The sequence below is a fragment of the Cotesia typhae genome, unplaced genomic scaffold (genome assembly GCF_013202065.1).
Source record: "Cotesia typhae breed Kobodo isofemale line unplaced genomic scaffold, CoteBio_Ctyphae scaffold_152, whole genome shotgun sequence".
NCBI classification, from domain to species: Eukaryota; Metazoa; Arthropoda; class Insecta; order Hymenoptera; family Braconidae; genus Cotesia; species Cotesia typhae.
This window is the reverse complement of record NW_027423776.1, coordinates 7,679,714-7,703,346: the sequence shown is the minus strand read 5'-3', so window position 1 is coordinate 7,703,346 and position 23,633 is coordinate 7,679,714. Positions and strand designations below refer to the sequence as shown.

The 23,633-nt window shown below is 26.1% G+C and overlaps 1 protein-coding gene across 7 annotated transcripts in view; it reads left to right on the top strand.

Moving 5' to 3' along the window:
- The window catches only part of LOC141536585 (uncharacterized), a 38,872-nt gene that overhangs the window by 1,971 nt on the left and 13,268 nt on the right, over positions 1-23,633 (top strand). For 5 of the 7 annotated variants that reach the window (XM_074257214.1, XM_074257208.1, XM_074257212.1 and 2 more), the window contains exons 2-6: positions 29-469; positions 654-1,012; positions 18,145-18,240; positions 18,316-18,454; positions 22,762-22,878. In XM_074257214.1, coding sequence (XP_074113315.1) covers positions 18,173-18,240; positions 18,316-18,454; positions 22,762-22,878 — 324 coding nt within the window. In that variant the 5' untranslated portion in view covers positions 29-469; positions 654-1,012; positions 18,145-18,172. Of the gene's footprint in view, positions 1-28; positions 470-548; positions 1,013-18,144; positions 18,241-18,315; positions 18,455-22,761; positions 22,879-23,633 lie in introns of all 7 variants that reach the window. The other 2 variants (XM_074257210.1, XM_074257211.1) reach the window with 2 other exon arrangements.

Here is a 23,633-nt window from a genome sequence, read left to right as displayed (position 1 = left end):
ATAATATTAATAAAATTATTTATTTCAGATAATCTTGGGTGTCGGATTACTGATGAAGGATTATAATTAATAAAATTTATTGACTGGAATTGAAAAAAAAAAGTGTCAAGATATTTTATACCAATGGATCAACGAGATACTATTCCAAACGGATGGAAATATAAACCAAGGCATTGGCATCCTGATACTGGTCCTACTAAATAAATCACAATTATAATTAAGTGGATTAAAAGTAATTACAATAAGCAAATTTAAAAAAAAAATTTTTAAAGGACATAAATTGAAAAGGATAGGAAAATAAGTGACGTAAAAAAAGAAAATACAAATTTCAGTAGTTGCCAGTCGTTAAAAGTGACGGGTCTTTTTAATTATTTGTACCTGTCCGTCACGTCAATGCCACCGCCACTGTTGTCTTTGTTCCCGCATATTTGAAGATTTATAGATTTACTTTGCGAATTAACTCAATAAAGTAAGTTTTTTTTTTTTTTTTTTTTTTGTCAGTGTTAATCTATAATAACAGATATTTATATTTTCTTTTTGTTTATAAGATAAATAGATAGTAGAGCTGGTTTGTTTAAATGTAAAAGCCTCACCAGCAGTTTTAATAGTTTTTTATTTTATTTTATTTTTTTTTTAATTTTATCTGTAAACAGTAGTCTTCCACGAAGTGTGAAATAACTTCCAGTGAATCAAGTGATGGTTAATGATCTCTTTCTCCTTACTTGTGTGATGGTGCCCGGAATTTAAATGGATTATTACCGTAATAACATTGATTGGATAACTGTGGAAATTCGTGCTAGTGTTGAAACAAATAGTGACTCGTGAGTGTTAAAAATAAATAAATTGTCTGAATATAAAGTGAAATTTGCCATTAAGTTTTTAAATTATTGAACAATTGTTTTTAAAATTAATCAAACACGGAGGGACATCCGAGAAAAGGATCTCATGTAGCTCTCATTCCTACTTATGAAAGGAAGAGACAACAAACTGTTTTTTCAGCTAAAAATGCGGGGTAAATATAATTTTATTATTCTTACTAATGATATTCATTAATTTTATTATTATGATAGCGGATAAAAAAAGATAAAAAATTTTTTTAAAACGTCAGTGATGAAGTAAACTATAAAATGATTGACGCTACCAGCTGGTGTACTTAGACCCTTGTGATTGCACCATGTCAGGCAAATGCGAGACAGGATGCAGGGTACTAAATCAAACTGAGCTTTAGGATGAGGTACAAAAATAGGGATAAATTTTGTTTGAAATATTTAGTTGGTTCTTTAACAAAGTAGAAAAATTGTCTACTACAATAAATCATTTCGTTAAATATGATTTAAAATTATCTTGTCTTTTTATTGATTTTCATATCAAAATTCGATAATTATATTTATGGTCAATTCTAATTAATTTCAAATAAAATAAACCATAAAAAAATTTTATTAGCATTATAATTAACAATACAAACATAATATTGAATTAAAATCAACGCGTATTAATGATTTAGCCTAATTAGTCATTAAAATCGTTTATAATCGTTGATAAGTACTTATAATGGATAAAATTTTTCATTATTTAAGGAAGTTAAAAAATTTTATTGTTACAGTATTCAAGTTTTACTTATTAAATACTATTTCATATTTTTAATAATAAAAATTAAATTAATAGCTGTTGAATTTATAATTCATTAGTTTGCATGAACTTTTTTTTTATTTTATAGCTTTTTAATAACTTCTCTACAATGCAAAAAAAAAATAAATTTAAATGTAGAACGCAAGTTAGCTTTTTATCATTTAAGTATAAATTAAACAGAAAAGAAAAAATGTAAATATTGTCATCATTAGATTAGTTTATTTTCTGACAATCTTATTTATTTTAAATAAAAAGTGACGTGCATAACAATTAAAATCATTAAGTAAAGACTGCTATAATTATTAAAGAAAAAAAAAAAAAAATACAAACCAGCTGATTTCTACCCATGTAAATCTCAATGCCCTAGAGATCACAAGGTGTGCTGGAGGTAAAGAGAACCTTGGCCTGGATCTGGATTTTTCAATTTATTCGTTACAGTGTCATTGCTAATCACTAGTTTATTTAGTGTAAAAAATATCATTTTTAAACAATTAAATTTTTAGTGAAAATTTAAAAAATTTATACGTTTGATTATTTAAATAATTTAGCTTAACTTGATAGGCTATATACATTCAATAACATTGGTCAGAAAATATTTTTGAACTATGACAAGAAAATATTGCTATAATAAATTTTAAAAAATCATTTTGATAGTCGTCATTTTTTGTTTAAGCTCATTATATTTCTGGCTGATGATTTGTTTGTTTTTATATTTATTTTAGTGTTTTTTTTTTATTTACTACTAAAAGTGAGGCGGTTATATCCTGCAACACACTAATTTAAATTAAAAAGAGTAATAAGAAAATATAATGAAGATGTGGCGATTAATGCTGAAGAAAGTTGAATAAATAATGGCCAATGACTGACGGATGATCGACCGACTGACAACCAAACCGGTGAATATGTGATGCATATATATATATATATATATATATATATATATATATATATATATATATATATATATATATATATATATATATATATATATATATATTTATATACAGATATAAATACATATATATAGATGTACATATAAGAGATATTCGTCAGCTGAATGCGACGTTGCCGTTTTATGCGTTTGCGATCCAAGTAATTTGCGAGTGTTGTGAGTAGTATAACGTATCAGCATGGGTAGAGTGATGTGACGAGAAGTTGAGTTGTTGCGATCGAACGAGTTAAGTTGCGACTCTGGGTTGTGAGTTAAGAGTTTAGTGTGAAAGAGAGAATCCACAATATAACACAAGAACAAACTCTTAACTTCCATTCGTCGATCTCTGCCGGCGGAAAAATAGCATAGCCACAGTATATATTATATAGCGTAACTCACTCTTTGCCTTGGCTTTCTTTCCATTCGGTTCTGTTCGCTTTACCGCGAGTGTTTGACCGCGTTCCATCCCCAATACATCCACACAATATAAAGATATAATGCTTATTCTGTTTTCAATGTAAAACATTATGTTCAACAACTTTTCATTTTAATGCTATTTTTTGATAAAAAAATTTTTAACCGTTCTGTTACACTAATTAAAATATTTCATCCCTCAAAAATGATTTTTAAATTTTTTTTTTTTGGGATAATTTTACATTTTTTTATTGAAATTCATCAAAAATACAATTTTTTTATTTTTTAAATTATTAATTATTTGATGAAAAACAAAACTTTTTTTTAATTAATATTTTTGCTAAATAATTAATGAAATTTTTTTTTAAAACAGTATAAAATTATTATTATTTTAGCTTTTGAGTTTTTAAATTTTTTCATTAAAAAGGGAAAATATTATTTGTACAGTTACATTCATTGCAACAAGTTAAAGATATTTTCACCGTAATGTCTTTAAGATTTGAAGTTCGTACGCTGAATATGTAAATAGTTTAAAAGTACCGCAATAAACTGCAACTATAAGAAACTCAAAAGTTTATTATTATACAAATATAAAGGTGGGGGTTCACAGCTCGGAAGCATTTTTTTAAACTTTATTAAATTTAGCATATCAATTTTTGTGATTACTCGATTTGACCTGTGACAAAAATGAAAAAATAATTTTTGAAATTTGGGACTTATTTTCTGTTTATTTAAAATGCGTATTTGTATTTTAATAGAAAAGAAGAAAAAAGTAATTGATGTCGGTTTAAACAACTTTTATAATTAAATGCTATTTATTTAAGGCCGGGAGTTTGTTGATAGTTTCACTGGAAAACCTGGAAAATCAGACAATTTAATTTTAAACCACTTGAGATCACCATAAATATAATTAACTTAGAAAAAAAATTTACTTGAATCAAATAAATAATTTAAAAGTTAATTTTTTTTTTTTTTTTTTTTTTGTGAAGAATTATATTTCTAAAACGATAAAATTTTAATTATTATAATTGTAAGATCAATAAAAATTTTAACGTAGAAAAATGGCAAGTCATTTGCTGTTGCTAAACAATAAATTTTCTTATTGTTTATTATCTAATCTACTTAATTTAGACGGACCATCTCAATATGAAGAAAGAAATCGAAATAATAAAATTATCGACAGTTAATTACAATAATAAATATCTTACGTCAACTGAAAATGATACATAAGAATTTTTACAGTGTAATAGCAATACGTAACTCTATTACACGTGCTCATTATACGCACCTGCGTAACTCGATGGCAGACGATGGTAATAATGTTACATTGGTTATAGGCGACTCGTTACATTCGATTAGTTACATCCATGAGATAAGATAGTTTTACCGATTATTTATTATTTACACTTTGTTATGCATCCACTTTTCTCAACGGATTTACACTACTAAATTATTCGACAGTTAACTTCACCACGCCATTAATTTAATTAATTAACTTAGACTATTGAGCGTACAATTTAAAATTGTCTTGATTGTCCTATAAAAATTAATGAAAGTTATTTCACAAATTAAGTGGATACAAGAATTTTTAATTAAACCTTTAATAATGAAATTCGTTGAGTATGTGAATGAAAATATTTTCGACTGACGGTATATTATGAAATTATTGTAGATTTATCACTTTATACATCAAAGAATAAGTAAATAAGAAAAACTAGGTTAAATAAAAATTACTTTTATTTTATAAATTTGTTTAAAAAGTAACGTATCTTTATTTCTTATCATTTGTCATTTAAAATTATAAACGCTTCATGTTTATCAAAAAAAAAAATACTTTTAATGATTCTCAATCTATAATATTTTTTTATATTAAAATTGACCATTTTTTAGTTTTAAAAAATAATTTATTGCAAAAAAAAAATAGTAAGAAAAAATTTTACGCAAATTTTTGAAATTTTTTCACGTGGAATTAAAAAAAATTTTTTTATGATAATTTATTTTGTAGAAAAAAATTTTTCATTTATTTTAATTATTTTTTTGAGATTTTAAAACCGATTTTTTTTTTCATTTTGAATTAATTAATTTTTTTTTAAACAATAATCAACAAAATTAATTCTGAAATTTTTTAAAACCCAACAAGAAGTTTCAGCATTTACCAATATTTTAGCCCTTTATAGAATTAAATTGCTGCATTATTTTCCAAAGAAAAAAAAATTACATCCTTCAATATTTTTTTTTTTTAACTCGCTTCTTGAAGTTAATATAAAAGTTATTGTATCTTTATAAAATAACTTACATAATTTGAAATTTAAAAAACTTCAACAACTTAAAAAAAGTTTCCTCAATTTAAAATTATGAAACAAAATTTATTGAGCTGACAAAAAAATAGTTGTTCAATCGATATTAAATTTAATTAAATTAGATTCAAAAGTAAACAAAGATTTGTTGTTGCGTTAGAAATAAAACTGAAAAATGTACCGTAATGATTACAAAATACTCTTGAATCCACTGTATCAGTTACTACAATGTATACCAATAACATTACAATCTATTGAAATATATTAAGACAGTAACCTCGATGATGTAATTGATAATCATGTATATTGAAATTAAAAAGTAAATAACAGTAACGGCAACTACCGCATACACAAGAATGAAAAAAACGTTAAGTACAGACGTGAATTGGTGTACACGTCCCATGAAAATGTAGTTGCTCAGAACATAAGAAAAAAAGAAAGAACCCGGCAACACAAGTACAAGTAAAAGAGTTTGAGTTCCATATATACCAAGTATATCGAGAGTAGTAGCAGATGTTACGCTTGGTCAATTGTGAATCATGATTGTGGAATACAGAATGCAAACACGCGCAAAGGACCACAACGCAAATTATTGTATTATGTTATGTGGAAGTTTTAAAAATAAGAATAAAAAAAAATAATATAATAAAACATAATATATGGTAAAAAAAAAAAAAAAAAAAAAAAATGAGAAAAGGAGAAGGAAAGACTGATAGAGTACTGGCAGATGAAAAGTAAAGGCAGAGCATAAGCAGGCGTGGTACCTTTGTCGACCTTGACCTCCGTCCTCGGCTGACGCTTGTTCTTCGCAGACTGGTCGATAATATGCTGGTAACTCTCTTCATGCCTTGTACCCCTGATAAGCCACCCCCTGAATAACGTCGATCAGTGCGCCGCCGTCGCGACCCCCTTACCCTTTCCCTAGAATCCGCTAGCGGACGCGTGTGTTGTATCGATTTCGCAGCAAGTTGCTCTCGTCATCCATCTACCATCCAATCTTTCACCGTTTTCATTTTTTTGAATTATTTTTATTTTTTATTTTTTTTTATTTTTTTATTACGGTTGAAACATTTTTGATACGAAACAATAAATGTACTTAGGAAAATTCTAATTGATTGTATTTAATCATAAAATTATTTTATTATTTCCTGTACTTGGATGTAATTTACTTTAGCTGAAGTTGAATTAACAGCAGTTGATTAAACATATAATTTCAATTAATATTAATTAACATTGGTATACGGAATACCGTATTATATTATATTGAATAATAAAATACACAAAAAATATCAGTTTAATGACGACGGGGAATCTAATTGGAATGGAATCGATATCTTATTTAATGGCGATATATTTTTTTATACTTGAATAACATTTTATTGCTCTTTGGGTATCTAAATTAAGTATTACGAGATATTGTAACAGGTGAATTTCATTTTTCCACATACGTTTACATGCTATACATAATTAGAATATCTATTATTCATTTTTTTTTACAATGTAATAATAATAATGATAATGTTATCACAACAGTAGTTTTTATGTTTATTCTGTATTACTCAATGTGGTATCTACAATCATATGTTTTTTACCGCCATCCTGTCTTTTCTATTATTTTATATGTCTTATCAAATAATATCAAAACATACCTTACATTGTTAAAAAATAAATATAGATAGAGCGCCAGATACATTATTAATAAAGGTTAAATATTTTTTATAAAATTTGACCTATTGTAATGGTACTTTTGCTCCAGTAGAGTTTTTCGAAAAATTCACTGTGATTATTGTTTAAAAAAATTTTTTTTGGAGTATTTTAAACAATTACAATCGGTCGGTCTTAAAATTGTAGTTATAGTCTAGATGTTCCTTGAAATTTGAAATTATAGACTCCAAAAATTCTGAGCTATGTCTATATTTCTACAAAATTATATAAGGTCGTGAGAAATTTAGAAGCGCAATTTCAGGACCTCGTTATAGCGAATTTTTTTAGCATTGCACACAATATCCAAGTCCTTTTTTTGTTTTTGAATGTAAAAAACGTTTTTTTTTACAACCTATCTTCATTTTTTTATAATATAGCTTGAAAACTAAGCAAAAATTATTAGTTTTTATTATTATGGGTTTTAAAATTACTAGAAGAATTTAATTTTTTCTGGTTAGTTTTAAAAATTATTGAGTTGCTCGATGAATTACTTAGAATTTTAATTTAAAATTGCAACTATACTTAGAAAATCTAAAACTATTAAAATTAAGAAACTTTAAAATTGTTAGGTATACATTTTTTTTATACATAATAAATATATATCGATGATCAAATATCAAGGTACCTGTAAACCAGATAAATTAGAACTATAATAGAATTTGTAGCATTTAAAAAAATAGATTTTTACTAAAAAAAAAATTACATAAATTACAAAATTATTTCAATTTGTTAAAAATAAAATTCAAAAATCATTGAAAAAAATAATTTCACGGAGTTTCATTATTTACAATAATAGAAAACCGAAAATTATAAAATAATTGACGATTAATTTAAATGGTTACTGTACATTCTAAAAAATTTCAGATAGTCTTTCTAAAATTTTGAAATTTTACCTAAATTGGATACACTTCACAAAAGTTCTACAATTATTAACTCCAGACCGAAAATTCTAAGACATTCTAATTTCAAAACTACAAAAACAAGATCCATAGAATTAATCATTCTTTTTAATACTATAATTTTCTTTATCCTCAACCGAAAACGTTATCAAAGATAAAATAAAATTTATAAATTAAAAATTTACCCGGACAATGCACAGTAAAAAATATTGTGTATTTTCGTAAATACCTTGGTTAAGAATACTGATTAAAAAGAATTGAGAATTAGACAACCAAAAAATTGAAATCATTGTAAAAAATTCGAATTTCATTTTTTTTTTTAATTATTTTCAATCAGTATTTTTAAACAGGTTACAGTCTGTGTTAAAATAATATAAAGTGTGTTAAATTTCAACACTAATTTGTGTAGACTAAAATTGAGTTGATTTTACACAATATTTTTTACAGTATGGATCGCAAATATCACCTCGTTTTTACCAAGTACATTCACGAGATCAAAAAAGGTGATAATTATTAAAAGTTCAATGTATAAAAATAAAATTTACTGTGGTCAGGGTGTTATACGGACGATAAATAAAATAAAAATCTTGGAAAAAAAAAAAAAAAAAAGTACAGTGTTACTAAAAAAGAATCAACAAAGAGCGTGATATTTATCCCGACTGAGAAAATATAACGACGACTATACCCACGTAACTTTTTTTACACGTCGATACTTTGGGTGTTCCTAATGGTTTGTTGGGGTAATGGAGGGTCAGAGGGTGTCTAGAAGTAAAGGCTGAAGGGGCATAAAAAACAATAACTTGTATTATGTATAACTAAGCACCGCAGTTGCTAGTTCTAGCTTAGCATCCAATTGGCTCCATGCTTTCATTCTTTTACTTTATATAGTGAATAATAATAATAATAATAATAATAATGTAACAATATACTGTATAGTTAGTAGTGCCTGTTTAAATTTTTTCATTTACTCCATGCTACCATACATTATATACTCGAACCAAGAGCACAAGTTCCGAACGAATTTATTGGCATGGGCGGTGGTGGATCGTTGCTATGTTGGTGCGTCACGAATAAGCTTCACGCGACGGATGCCCTACCCGGCGAAGCGGGAACACAAAACGAACACGTTTGGTGGGGAGAATGGAAGGACGCGTCGTATTCGACGTATTATGCTTTATTCTTTCTTCCATACTAACATCATCGTTACTCACCATACTTTTTTTAGGCTTCCACCCAATACATGTTCAAAGAGTTCGATAATGCAAAAGAAATTTTTTTTTTTCAATGACGTAAAAGATTGATAAATAATAAGTCGGTCGTCAAAATTTCAAGTTCGTTAATTACTTCGTTTTTCAGAAATTAGGTTTTAGTAAGTTTTGTTTAATTATGAAACTTTAAACAATAATTATTATTCTGTGAAATTTTCAGATCCTGTTTCCGGAGTTAATTTTGAGAAATATTAATTAACGTTATCTATTTAATCTTAAGAATAACTTCCCTTTTTTTTTTTTTTTTTTTTTAAGCTAAAATTATTAAAAACTTTCATATTTTCATTATTTTTTCAATGGTTACCTACAAAATAACCACAAGGATCTTCTCAAACTGCAATTTATTGACTATTCTTTTTTCCGCGTAGTTAAATAGAAAAAAAAAAATTAATTTGGATCAAAAGAAAAATTCTTGAACCAAGAAAATAATTTTGAAAAGTTTTATTGTCTCGAATCAAGACGAAAAATTCTTGAATCAAGTGAAATTTATTTAATTCAAGTAAACTTGATTCAAGTAAATTTTTTTTCTGTGTAAGTTAGAAGACACTGGTCTAGTTGCTTGACACTTGCAATTTTACTCTAATTAAAAAATTAAGATGTCCTCAAAAAACAAATTATCTTAAAAATTATATTTATGAATTTATCACAGTTGATTTGTTTTTTTTTTAATTAAAATAAAATTGCAAGTGTCAATAACTGGGTCTTTTACCTTACGATAAATTTAAATTGCTTGCGCGCCTCAATTTAAACCCACAATGAATCAGGATCTGTATTTTTTTTTTTTCCAATAATTTCGAGACCAAAGTAACTTCAAATCAATCATAAACAAAATAAAATAAATTGAATTTCTTTTGACCCTTACATTAGATTAGGATTATTAAATTCCATATCGGGCAATGTTTATGTGGAAGCTTTTTTCAATGTTGCTTTCACCATACCATATTAACGACGCCTTGATTCACACTTATATATAAAAATCCATGTGTGTATTTGGTTGTATATGTCATTAGTCAGTTCCCGTTTACGTTCTATTCTTTCTACTCCAACTGCGACTCTCGACTTTGCCCTTTCAAAAGTGATTTCATGGCATGCGAGCACAGGCCGATATGGAGATACACGATTTTAGGGCAGGTCGGTTCTCAACTTAAAGTCTTTCTCTCTCCCTCTCTCTCGGATCTTTGGGTCAACCATTGCCTGCATTAAATTCCGACGATTCATTTTTTTTGTTTTATTTTACTCCTTAATTTATGTTACGTAACACAGTAATTTATTTAATATAAACATAAACCAAAGTAGTATTGGGTTTGTTTAGCTAATCCAATTCTCATTATTTCGGGCTCATATCATATTTCTGTCCTTGAAAGTAAAAACGCAGATTGTTATCGATGATCAATAATATTTAGTCGATAACTTTTATTTATTATTTTATGAAAACATATTTCTTATAGAAAGCGAAAGGGGTCAAATCAAAATGTGTGGAAGAAAATAAAAAAAATTATCCAAAGAACTGCTTCTTCTCTCTGGAACATTCTCGTATTTGGGTAATCGATACTCTTCTCTTCGCGACACATTGCAGCTATTCGAAAGCGCTGTCGGGCTAAACATCTGTTCGGATACATCCGGTGCGCATGGGTACGCATGCGGCTCTTCTTTTTGGACGACTTGTGTAACCCGTACATTGTTATGTATTGTGTGGTACAGGTGCAAGCAGGAGCTAGCCACAGGACCTTGAAATTTATACCCTACAGCTGAGATAAGATAAACTTTATTTTGATACAAAACCCACTATTCAATTCTGTTTTCTTTTTCACAATTATTCTCACTTCATTAAAAATAAATTTAAACAATTAAGGGAGGATGGGGTAAGACGGCCCATCTAAGCCAGTTTTTATTTTTTGTGGCTTTCTACTATTAAGTGGATTTACTCTCGTTCAACTTTGACTCAATTCACCGGAATTTTTCGAAAGTTACAAAAAAAAATTTGGGGGGGGGGGGGCAAGATGGCCCACTTCGAAAATATGATAAAAAAATAAATTTTTGGTCAATTTTTGAGGTGGGCCATCTTGCCCCACCCTCCCCTATATTCCTGTTTAATTAATTTTCATTTTCATTGCGCTCTTGCTGGATTGTATTATGATTATTAAAATATTAACACTTGCAGACTTTGTTATAAAACTATTAATGTCTCGCTTATATTATCACGAATGCTTGGTTCATAGAAAAGGAAACAAATACTCTTACAACGAGGTCTGACTGTATTAACTTTGTATATATTGATACAACTGGAGTAAAACAGTTGTACGAATGGTTACTTTATAACATATATATATATATATATATATATATATATATATATATATATATATATATATATATATATATATATAGTATATATAAGTATATATTTACGTACGATCTTCAATTACTCTCAGAACTTTCCTCGACTTGTTTTTTGTTATCTTGATTGAATTATTTTGATAAAATTGCCGTTAAATAATTTTATATGTACATTTTTACCATTAATATATTCTATATGCGTTTAAATGTATCATTAACTTACACCACCAAAAGGTGTTTTTGTATATTAAATAAACTTTATTGCACACTTTAACGCGAGCGTTGAGTAAGTTTCATTATAAATTATCACCAAATGAAAATACATCTTCAATAACTAAAATTTTCAACACTTGAAAAAAATTAGTTAATTCAAGGGAAACATTATTTTTTTAATTTTATTCTTGTATCGAGATATTCAATCGAATCAAATAAATAAAACTCGAGGATTAAAAAATTCTTTATTCAAGAATTTAATCAATTTAACGATGCAATCTGCTATTTTTACACAAAATAAAATTAAATTAAATTTAAATACTTATTTTTTGGGTAAAAACCTTGATCAAGTTAAAATATAAATAAAATCAGTTGGTTAGTTCACGAATATTAATTTTTAAAAAAGTTTGAATTCCGTCAGTTTTATCAAAATTATTTTTCAGCTTAGACGCTTATTTTTAAATACCTTTCATATATAATTACAAATCCAATTTTTTAATATTCGCCTTAAAAATTCATCTTTATTAATTAACAAATTTAAGATTAATGTGAACTCTTAAATTAAATCGATCGATCGGAGAATTATTTGAACGTGAAGACATATTTTCTAACTAGATTAATTAAACTAATAATATAATCTCTTAAAACATTTATTCTTTTGCGCATCTCTTTGCAATAAATGAATTAAAATTAAAACAGATAGGATAGAAAAACAGCCACCATACTTGGATTTCTTCTCTCACACACTATAGACGCATTAGTAGCGCCATTTAACCAAAATAAAAAAAATAAATGCGCTAACGATCCACTCTTATAATTTAGATGAGAAATATAAAAATATATCATGTAAGCAAACTATTCGTAACGTGATTGGTCAAATATATCATAAGCATGAAAATATATGCAAAGTCTAAACTCAGGCGCGCGCTTGCGCGCGCAAATTTAAATTCTAGTTAATAATATAAAAACAAAAATTTTTAATTTTGTTCGCTACTACAAAAAAATAATAAGCTTTCCCTTCTAATTTATAAAACTATGAATTTTCGTTTCTTCTATGGTTTTATACATTCAGATTAAATTATAATATGTATATCAGGAATGTGGACTAGATAGGATAATGATAATGAAAATAATATTAATTCAGATTAAAATTTAATAATTTTTATTGGCATTCTCTTGAGACAATAGAAAGATTGATGAAGACCCAAGAAACGGCGATACGATTAGATGAGAACCGTTTGCGTGGCTAGATTTTCAAGGTCATTACTGTCCCTTTTACCTCTTACTACACTCGATGAGCAAAGAAATGGAGGCAATCACTAAGGCCTCTCTCTTTTTTCTGAAACTATTATCTCTTCAGAAAGATAGCAAACGTTAAATGAAATTCTGAAGAAATCACTGACGAACTTTAAAATATTTAACTTGACGATAAATAAAATCTTAATAAATAAAATTATGTAAACAGATTTATTTAAAATGAATCATAAATTATATCTGACTTAAAAATATCAAGCAGCAACAACAATGATATATGTTTAATAAATGCGTCTTAATTATTAATCACATATTGAGTAATGATGATGATTATTATTATTATTATTATTATTATTATTATTATTATTATTAAGTACAAAGGGTAAATAATCCCATTTAATTCGATCTGTCGTGTGCATGTGGCATAGCTATTGGCTCAATGGCACGTTGTCACACTTGTGCTGACGCAAAAAGACGTCTGTTACGTCACCGTGCAGCCGTACTAAGAGAACGTGTTATGCGTTAGACATTACATACAATCTGACTGAATTAAATTCACTATATAGTATGTAGTATTACTTACTATCACTATAATATTATATTAAATAAATAAAAATAAAATCCAACGATAATTTTTAATAAAAATAGAAAAGAAAAATTTCTTCCCAAATATTTAATGTCAATAATTATTTTTATTTAAATTTCTAAATAAAATAATTAACTATTGTAATTGTGGTTATATTGTTTGATCGTAATACGAGCTTTATTTAATATTACGTAAAAAAAAATTTATTCACCTGGTATATAATGAAGAGGTAAACGAATGTATACAGAAGAGATTGAGAGTCGACATGGCAACGTTGGTTTGTTCCCACTTATTCTTCTTGTATTTTTTTTTTTTATTCCACTCTACTCTCGCGTTCGACGCGTATTACGTCTGGCCCTTGTTTGCCGTCATCGTTCCGCGTTGTAGTTGGCATCCTCCTCATCTCATTCGTCGTCTTGTGTACACGTTTATGTTACTATTACTTCACTTTACTCGTCGTCATTCTAATTGATGCAATACTATCGTATTTTTAATTTTAATAATTATTTTAGTGTAGTGACACTAAAGCTAATAAAATAATATTTATAAATTAATTATAGGGAATATATTAATGAGTGAAATAAAAGTAAAAGATCTAATCGACAATCGTGAGACACCTTCCGGTCAGCTGTCGAACATCATTCTCTTAACTTGTAATAGTATTATATCCACACAATCTTGCTTGACAACGAAAAATTACTACGGCTGTTTTCAATGTTTAATCACTGCACTCTCTCTCTCTCTAAGTTAAGAAAATTAACACTTGGATAATATTTTTTAAATAAATATTATTTGCTTATTAATAGTCGTTGATTTACATTGAATACGATTTAATGCAAGAAGAAATAATAATATTCAATTTTAATGGAAACTCCAATTATTTTTTTTTATATTTCAATTTTTTAATAAAATTTATTCAATAATTTATTTTTATAAAATTTTTTAAAAAGTTAAAATTTAATTATTGTAAAAGTCTGAAAAATTACAAAAATTAAAAAATATTTTAGAATTTAAATATTTAAAATTTTTAAATGATTTAAAATTGTATAATTAACTTTAATTATTCCCTTTTAAATCTGATACTTGAAGTATCAAAGTGGGTTTTATAAAATTCATGTTGTGAATTGTTAATTGCTTATCAAAAAATTATCAATCCGCTTAAATTTATCAGAAATTATCAATTTTTCAACTTGAAAAACTAAAAATAAATTATTTCAAAAAAATTCAAAAATTCGAGGCGCAAATAAAATAAAAAAAAAAAAAAAAATATTTAATGATTTTCCACTTGATCACAAAATAATGTTACGAGAAAAAGGATTATTTCGTAATTTACATTAATTGGCTGGAAGATACGTGCGGTTAATTTGCAAGTATACAACAAACGGGGGTGACTCCCTCAAACGCTCGTATATCTTTGCATAATAATAGATCCCGCATCGATCGACCTATTACGCCAGATAGTTTCTAAAAAAAAAAAAAAAAAAAAAACACCTTATTCTGGATTTTTAGCCATTTTTTCGCTAATTATATACGAGCTAAAAAATAAATATTAAAAAAAATCTAGACATAGTTATAGTTAGATATTATAAACTAACGCACGTGTTGTTTACAACAAAACGTTCGGTTGGTAACGGGCACGAGATCACTGCGATTGAGGTCTAGGTTAACCAAGACGTGTGTGATTACAGTACTAATAATTGTTTAATACAAAATAACAATGCAACTTGCTACCAGTTGTTGGAGTTCAATGAAGAATACTTTGATGAAGATAATGTCTTTGAAAAGTAAAATTTAAAAAATGATTACGATTACATTACGTGTATGTTGTAACAAGAATCAAGTACGTGCATGTACATATATGCAGTGAGGGGTTTAGAGATGGAAATCGGGAGATAGACAAAACTTTTAAATCGGAGTATTTAAAAGTGAGAAGATTGATCATTTTTTTAATGTTAATATTTATTTATTTATATTGAATACACACATGTACAAATACATATATGTAAATATATATATATATATATATATATATATATATATATATATATATATATATATATATATATATATATATATATATTATAAGGCAAGAACGCGGGCGTTGGACGTCGTTGGCTCGCGCGCAAGTCCGCGTTGCCACGATCGCCCTGGCCCACTAACCTATATTGCAACGGCGGGTACAGGTCCCGCATACGAGTCGTTCTGCTGCTCGACCAATACTCGCGGGTAACATAAGCGAGTTAAGTCATATTATCAGAGTTACTTTACTATACATTGCTATTCGAGTGTGTATGAGTGTGAATGTCGATTATAGAGACTTGCAGCAATGCTAAACGGTTGTTATGTGCACACACACACACACACATACACAACGTTATAAGCATGTGTTGTGTGTTGTTACGCGCGAAGACATCTAATCACATTATGTTTCCAAGTTCCTCGTTTACACTACTGTAATATTGTTATGTGTATATATATATATATATATATATATATATATATATATATATATATGTATGTACACTGTCGTAAAGTGTTATCGGCACTATTTTCATTTATAAATCTAACATTATATTATAAATATTTATTTTGTATTTACTATGCAATTTAGATAAAAATTATTTGTGTGTATTTACAGTAATAAGTGCGATAAAATATTATTATTTTCTAATAATATGTGTCGAAGATTTTTTAATGGATATCTTATTATTTTAATTACCGGCAATGCTGTTAAATTAAAAGAAAAAAAATTTATTACTCCGACTAATTATTATAACTGTTTATATTTTAAATATTGTGTTAGTGATTTATTTTATAAAATAAGATAAATTAATTATCACAATAATTCGGTACTGTCAACGTACTACTTACGGGATTTGTTGTTGTTAATTTATCAGTTATTTCTTCTTCGCATCTGTGTACATCAGGATGCAAGGTGCTTTTCTTCTTTTAAAGATCACAAGTAGGCGGTGAAAATAAAAATATTAAATAACAAAATAAATATAAATAGATTTTAAATGTTAGCGTAGTTGTTATATTGTAGCTATACAGTACAATCGTAGATTATTGTTATTATTTTTTTTTTTTTTTTAGGCAGCTCGACTTTCTTAGTTTACAGTTTTTAGTGTTACGTTGCTGTTGCAACTGGCTTATCTATAGAAACTCTTAAAAATAATTTTCAATTGTATAATTTTAAACTCTGAAGAAATAATTGTTTATTCAGAAAGAAGAAATGACAAGGAAAAAAAAAAAATTTGAAAAGCTTCGTTGACAATGTAATCGTTAATCACTGGGTATTGTTGTCCTTTAATTTTAAATATCAGTGAATGTAGTTAGTGACCGAGAAAAGAAAAATTGGTTTTAAATTTAAAAATTTAAATAGAAGAAGAAAGTTGAGAAAGCAACAGTAAAAGTGATGATGCGTAGAGAATGCGTGGTTAAACTGCTTGCCCGGTTACTTTGGTTGATCCAAATGACGTATGACGTATAATCTCATTGCGTCGAGTTGAGCTGGTTCCAGTGTTTCTCATCCATTTATTATTACATTCTTGTTTCTGTAGTACACTACTCAGCCAGACGTACATACATTGATTATATATGGCATTCGTACTCGTATTAGCTTCGCTTCCATCTATCCCCTTCCTCTTCCTCTTATTTTTTATTCTGGCTCGTCTATTCCCTTCACTTCTTACCCTAACTCTTCTCTTCACGTCTATATCCACTACCAAACTTTTAATATACTCTTCTCTACTAAATTTCAGATCTTTTCGTACCATACACCAAGTACTTCTTTTTCATTTAACTTCAATTATCTTCACTTTTTACTCAACTTGATTTTTCTTAGCCTGTGCGGTCTCTTCTCTTCTCTTCCTCTAGATTAAAATACATACAAGTTTTCTTCACGAACACAACACAGGCTTCGGCATTAAACATCGATTCAGGTTTCTTAAAACGCCATAATTTACATTATACAACACTTGCAAAAAAAATAAATAAAATTTTAGCACAAAAAAAATTAACTCGAATCAAGTAAATAATTTTAGAGAATTCAATCTTCTTTATTCAAGTAGAAAATTTTTTAAACTAATTTTACTTGATTAAAAAATTTTTCGTCTTGATTCGAGACAAAAAAAACTCTTCAAAATTATTTTCTTAGTTCAAGAATTTTTTTTCTTCATTCAAAATAATTTTTTTTTCTGTCTATATTAATTTATTTTTTGTTTATTATTAACCAATGTATGTCTTTAATTTACGTAGTTTATATTTGAGATGTAATGTATGTAAAGTAAACGCGTGACAAGTCAGTATTCATCAGTTTGTTACGACTGAATAATCTAGGACAATTTGGTTTTCGTTGCTATGAGGGTGAAGGATATGTATATAAAGTTACACTTTAGTTTATAGTAAGATAGTGTGTGGGATGTTTATAAATCAATAGTCCTTTGAATTTATATTTATTCAAATATCTATAAATATTCATAGTTTATTATGTCTATAATTATTTTCGGCAGCATTAATTTTGTTTTTGATAATCTAAAGTATTAAATAAAAATTTTTTATTTATTATTAATTAATAATGTGTTAATTATTTTTTGTTTACACCGAATATTAGAGAATTACATGAGCCATTGGGGCTTAAAATGAATGCAACTACTGGCGGCATCACGAAAAAAAGAAAGAAATCAGATGCCAAGCCTCAGTCACAAATGTAAGTTATAATTAAATTTATTAATATTTAAATTTAAATAAATAGATTTATTAATTTCTTTTTTATTTACTTCAGTAATAAGTGCCTTAATGAGAAGAGACGACGCTTCCAGGAGAACGAGTTCATCGAGGAGCTTGCCGTACTGATTTCCTCTACGGACATGAGCTCTGGTAAGACGGATAAGTGTCAAATTCTACAAAGAACAGTTGATCAGGTATATTTTATTTTTATTTATCCTTTTTCGCTTAATTAATTAGATAAAACTAATTCTTTATTGAGTTGAATTAATTTGAATGTAGAGAAAGAAATTGAGCTTTAAATAATAAATTTAATTAAATGCTTGTAAATCTTCAATTGTATGCTTGATTTAATTTAATAATTTTAATTAAAAATGTCTGGATTATACGGGCGAGAGAAATTATATCCGTAAATTTTTATTAAAAATTCCTAGAGCAGTGAAAGAATTATTAATATTTATTCATCATCATTATTATTATATTTTTTGTGTGTTCATAATGGAACATTTTCAGCACTCGGATATCCGCCTGCAATCGGAAATTCAATTTGCCATTGTTCAAAATTATTTAATTGATTTTTATTAAGCTTATTAAGATGTCAAATTAATTTTTTTAATAAAGCATATATATAGAAAATTTTCAGAAGTATAATTTTAATTTTTATATATTTTAAAGTGTGTTAATTTTGTCGCAATAGATTATATAAAATTAATACCCTTGAATGATTGTAAAAGTTATTTAAATGCTTTTAAATGAGAGTTACTTTGATAAATCACGATGTAGAACTTTTCAAATGTGTTACTAAAAAGTGACTACGTGTCAGGTGGAATTTTGTACTCAATAAAATCCAAAATGATAACTCAAAAAATATAATATAATTCATAAAAAATATACTGATAAGAATTAATAAAAAAAAAAAATACCCGAAAGTTTGTTAAAATTTAATTTAATTTTTGGTAGAATTATTATTAAAATATAAATTTTATTAAATAAAAATTATATTAAATAATGAGAATTTAAAAATCTCAGAAACTAAAAGCTTTGCATTTAATTCTTTAAAGAATAATTATGGATTATGAATGTAAATATACGTATATAAAATTTAATTTAATTATTAAACTTATTGATTAATGAAAATAATATCTTAATAACTTTGACAGGAAGAAATATCAATTAATCCATAACTTTGTACGGAAAAAAACTTCAAAAGTTATCTATATCTATAGTAGGATGCATTTAATAAATAATAAATTTATTACATTATCAATTAAAGTGCTTACAGTGAATCAGAATCTAATAATAGTAATTAACTCAAAATAATGCGGTAAAATAAAAATTTATTTCTATTTAAATATTATTTTTTAAATAAATAAATAAATTAAAATATACGATAAATCTCTATTTTTAAAAAACGCGATTGTTCAATCACTTTTTCACGTGTCAATCAGTTTAATTATTATTATTTAACCGATAATTAATATATAGACCAGGTGTTTTTTTAAGCCTTATCAGTTCCCCTTTCTTAAAAAAACTCAAGTCTATTTATCTATTAACCTTACCCCTTAAATAAAATTCTTCTAATTGGTAACAATAACCAGTAATTAAGATATAAACTAACCAACTAAGAGTGGTACATTTTTTATTCACTCCTCTTTAGGATAGTCTGCGAATCAAATCAATTTTTTTGGCAGCCATTATTAGAAACAAATATATAAAAACTATATTGCTGAAATTTAAAATTAGTTTAAACAAAAATTTTATTAAAAATAAGTTCTGCTTTTGAGTTTCAATTGTTAAAAATTAAATTTATAAAAAAACAAATTGTTACTTTTTTTTTTTTTTTTTTTTATCATCGTAAATTTTAATCAATTGAAACTTAACGCTTTAATTAAACAAAATTACCATTGATTAATAGTGTGAAAATGAAGTCTAATAATTAATAAATGTTACGAATAAATCGCAAAGCCGTTATAAAGAGAACTGAGAAGTAAAAAAAAAAAAATACGCCCGTAATTTGGTCGATGATGTCGGAAGGTATTCAACTACAAAAACATACTCAGTTCAAGAGAAATGATTAAGCACTCTTCAAAGTCCATTTGTGCCATTTTTTATCTTCCTTACATTTACTTTCAATTTATGATTCTTCTTGTCATAACGTAAATACATACCTGCACACATGAAATTAGTAATAGTTTGTGCGCAAAATTGATGAAAATTAAATTGGCTCACATCTAAAAAATTTTTGTAATTTTTTTTATTGAAAAAATTATTAAAAGAAAAAATTTCACATATAGAAAATTTGAAAAATTATACGTGCAATTTTTTACATGCAATTTAATTATTTGAAGAATTTGAAAAAATTCAAAAATTGTTGACCGTCGGCTAATTATATTAATAAAGTTAGCCGACATTTTTTATTTTTTAATTTTGCTTTATTGATTAAATTTAAAAAATTTGTACTTACAGTTTTTCAAATTTATTAAAAATGAATTTTTTTTTTAATTTTTTCGATAAAAAAAAAATTTTTTCAATTTTTAGATGCCGGCTAATTTTAGTATCATGCAAAATTCAATGTGATATGATGTGATGTAATGTAAGTGAAATTGATGATCGTCATTATGAATTATTAGTTATCAAGTTAGGTAATAGAATAGTAAATTGATAATCAAATAAAGAGATGAATCCCTGGTGAATCTTTTACTGCGATCACCAAGTCATTCATGATTACATTGATACTGATGTTTTTGACGGTAAAGTTGTATGATGTGCGTTAATATACTCGTGTGCGCATGTGTGTGTGTGTGTGTGTGTGTGTGTGTGTGTGTGTGTGTGTGCATTGCTCTGCACTACGTTTTAAAAGCGGCAACGTCGCCAGGCCCGTTTGTCGGACTCTGTGGGAGTCACCGACTTCTCGAGGCCACGCGTTAATTCACATTGAGATTACGACGCGATCTATCGGCGCCGGGAAATACAAACTCAAGGACGTTTTTCTCTGCGACCGTGAACTCAGCCGATAATAGAAAACTTTCATTTTAATATATATCATACACATTTTATTTCATATGCACACTTTACTTCGTAGATAGACACTTACTTACTTACTTACTTACTCAATAAGTAACGCAATTATTCGTATGTCATTTCGCATTGATGTGGTTGAAACTTTTTTTTTTTGCTGCTAAAGCATAATTATTTTTAATATTAATAAAGTAAGCAGACGTTTTTAATTTTTTTTAAATTATTCAATTAAAACTAAAAAATATTTTTTTGATTTGCACTTTTAATTTTTAAAATTTTTTACAAATGAAAATAAAAAATTCTAAAAATTTTTTTAATGTCGGCTAACTTCATTTTCATTTATTTTCAATGATACTAAAATTAGCCGACGTTTTTAATATTTCAAAAATTATTAAATTAAAACCAAAAAATATTTTTTAAAAATTGCACTTTTAGTTTTTCAAATGAAAAATTTTATTAATTTATTTTCAAGCAGTCAGTTATTAAATTATCTTTATTACTAAATAATTAATTTATTACTTTATCAAATATTAATTAAAATATGTCTAGTCTAACTTACTTAAAATTTGACTAAATTTTTTTTCACTTTTTTTTTTTCGTGACGTTGGCACTTGAATTCATGAAAAATTGAAAACTGACCCTTAGGTTCAGAGAAAAAATTTTTAGTCAACGAAAAATAATAATTTTTAGTGTTTACTGTGATTTTTTATCTAACAATTAAAACTTTTAAGTAAAATTAATATTTTTTTCTTTTATAAATATCTAAAAAAAATTATATTTTTCCAAAGTTCAATTTTATTTTTTATCTTATAAGTAGTGAATCAAAAATGTCGACAAATTTGAATTTCAAATGTTTTATTTTGTAATTTTTAACTAAATAATTAACTTAAATATGTAAATAATTATTTATTTATTATAAAATTTTAATTTTAGTTTATTTTAAAATATATTTTGTTTGAATAAAAAAATTTTTAAAATTAGATTTTTCCAAAAATAAAATCATTGATATTAAATAGGTTATAAATATAAATAAAATGCTGATTTATATCAATGTGATTGAAATCAACATTTGTATAAATTTAGTGCAAAAAAAATTATATAAAAAATTGGTCAATTGATTAATTAAAAAAAATATAATTAAAACGTAAAACAAGTTAAACTTTGCGTTTAAACTGTTTTAAATAATCAATAAACAAAGATATGCAGATAATATAAGTGTAAATATAGAGTACATTGTCATTAAAAGTTATCCCGATAGCTCGCTGGTTACATTATACTTTTTTATCATGAGTATCGTTAAGTAGATAATTACTAAAATGATTTCGTCATTCATTAGTTATATTGTATAAGTAAATAATTAAATGAGTAAATACTAAAAGTACTTTCACTTAAAAATTCAAATGTACAATCAAGGTTTTACTTTTATTTTTATCTATTACTCATTACTATTTGATTAAGCCCAATATACGTCTTTTTTTTATTTCAGATTCAGCATTTACAAAGACAAGAAGGAAATAATAGTCATGCAGTTCAACAGGGCGAAGTCTCCTCCTCGAATCCTAGCATACTATCTAATGATCAAGTTGGACCCATTTTACTCGAGGTAAGTTTGCTATCAAATGCAGCCAGGTAAACAATTTTTATTTTTTTTTTTTTATAAATAAAAAACTATGATACTGAAATTACCAGACATTTGATAATTTTTTTTTTTAATATTATAAAAAAAAATTATTTTTTAAAAATTTGCACTTGTAATTTTTTTTATTTTTTAGATGTGAAATTTTTTAATAAAAAAATTTCTTTATAGTCATTTAATTTTTATGAAAATAAAAAAAATTGACAAATGTATGTTAACTTCAGGATCATAAAAATCTACTGCCAGTCGACATGGGACAGCTATTAAGACAGTTTTAAACTTTTTAAAATCAAGACGCTATCGATGCAAAGTTAACTAATAATTTTTCAATTTATTACGACAATAATTTCCAAAAATTTATTTTTCAATATAAGTTTCCCCATAAATACCTAAAAAATTTACCGGGTAATAGCTATTCAACTTAATGATCAATAAAAATTTTAATAAAATATTTAACTTACTTTTCAATCGCTTTAAATATTGGTTTTTCTTAATTTATCATTAAATTTACCATAAATAATATAGAAAAAAATTTTTTTAATTTTTTATTCATTTTATTTCATAATCGTTCATATCAGGATTTCTATTAGCCCCACATTCGTGACACTAATGATTAAACGGTATCTTCTAGCACAAATGTTTTATTATTTGACGTTACGTACTCTAATATTATTATTATTATTATTATTATTATTATTATTATTATTATTATTATCACCAAT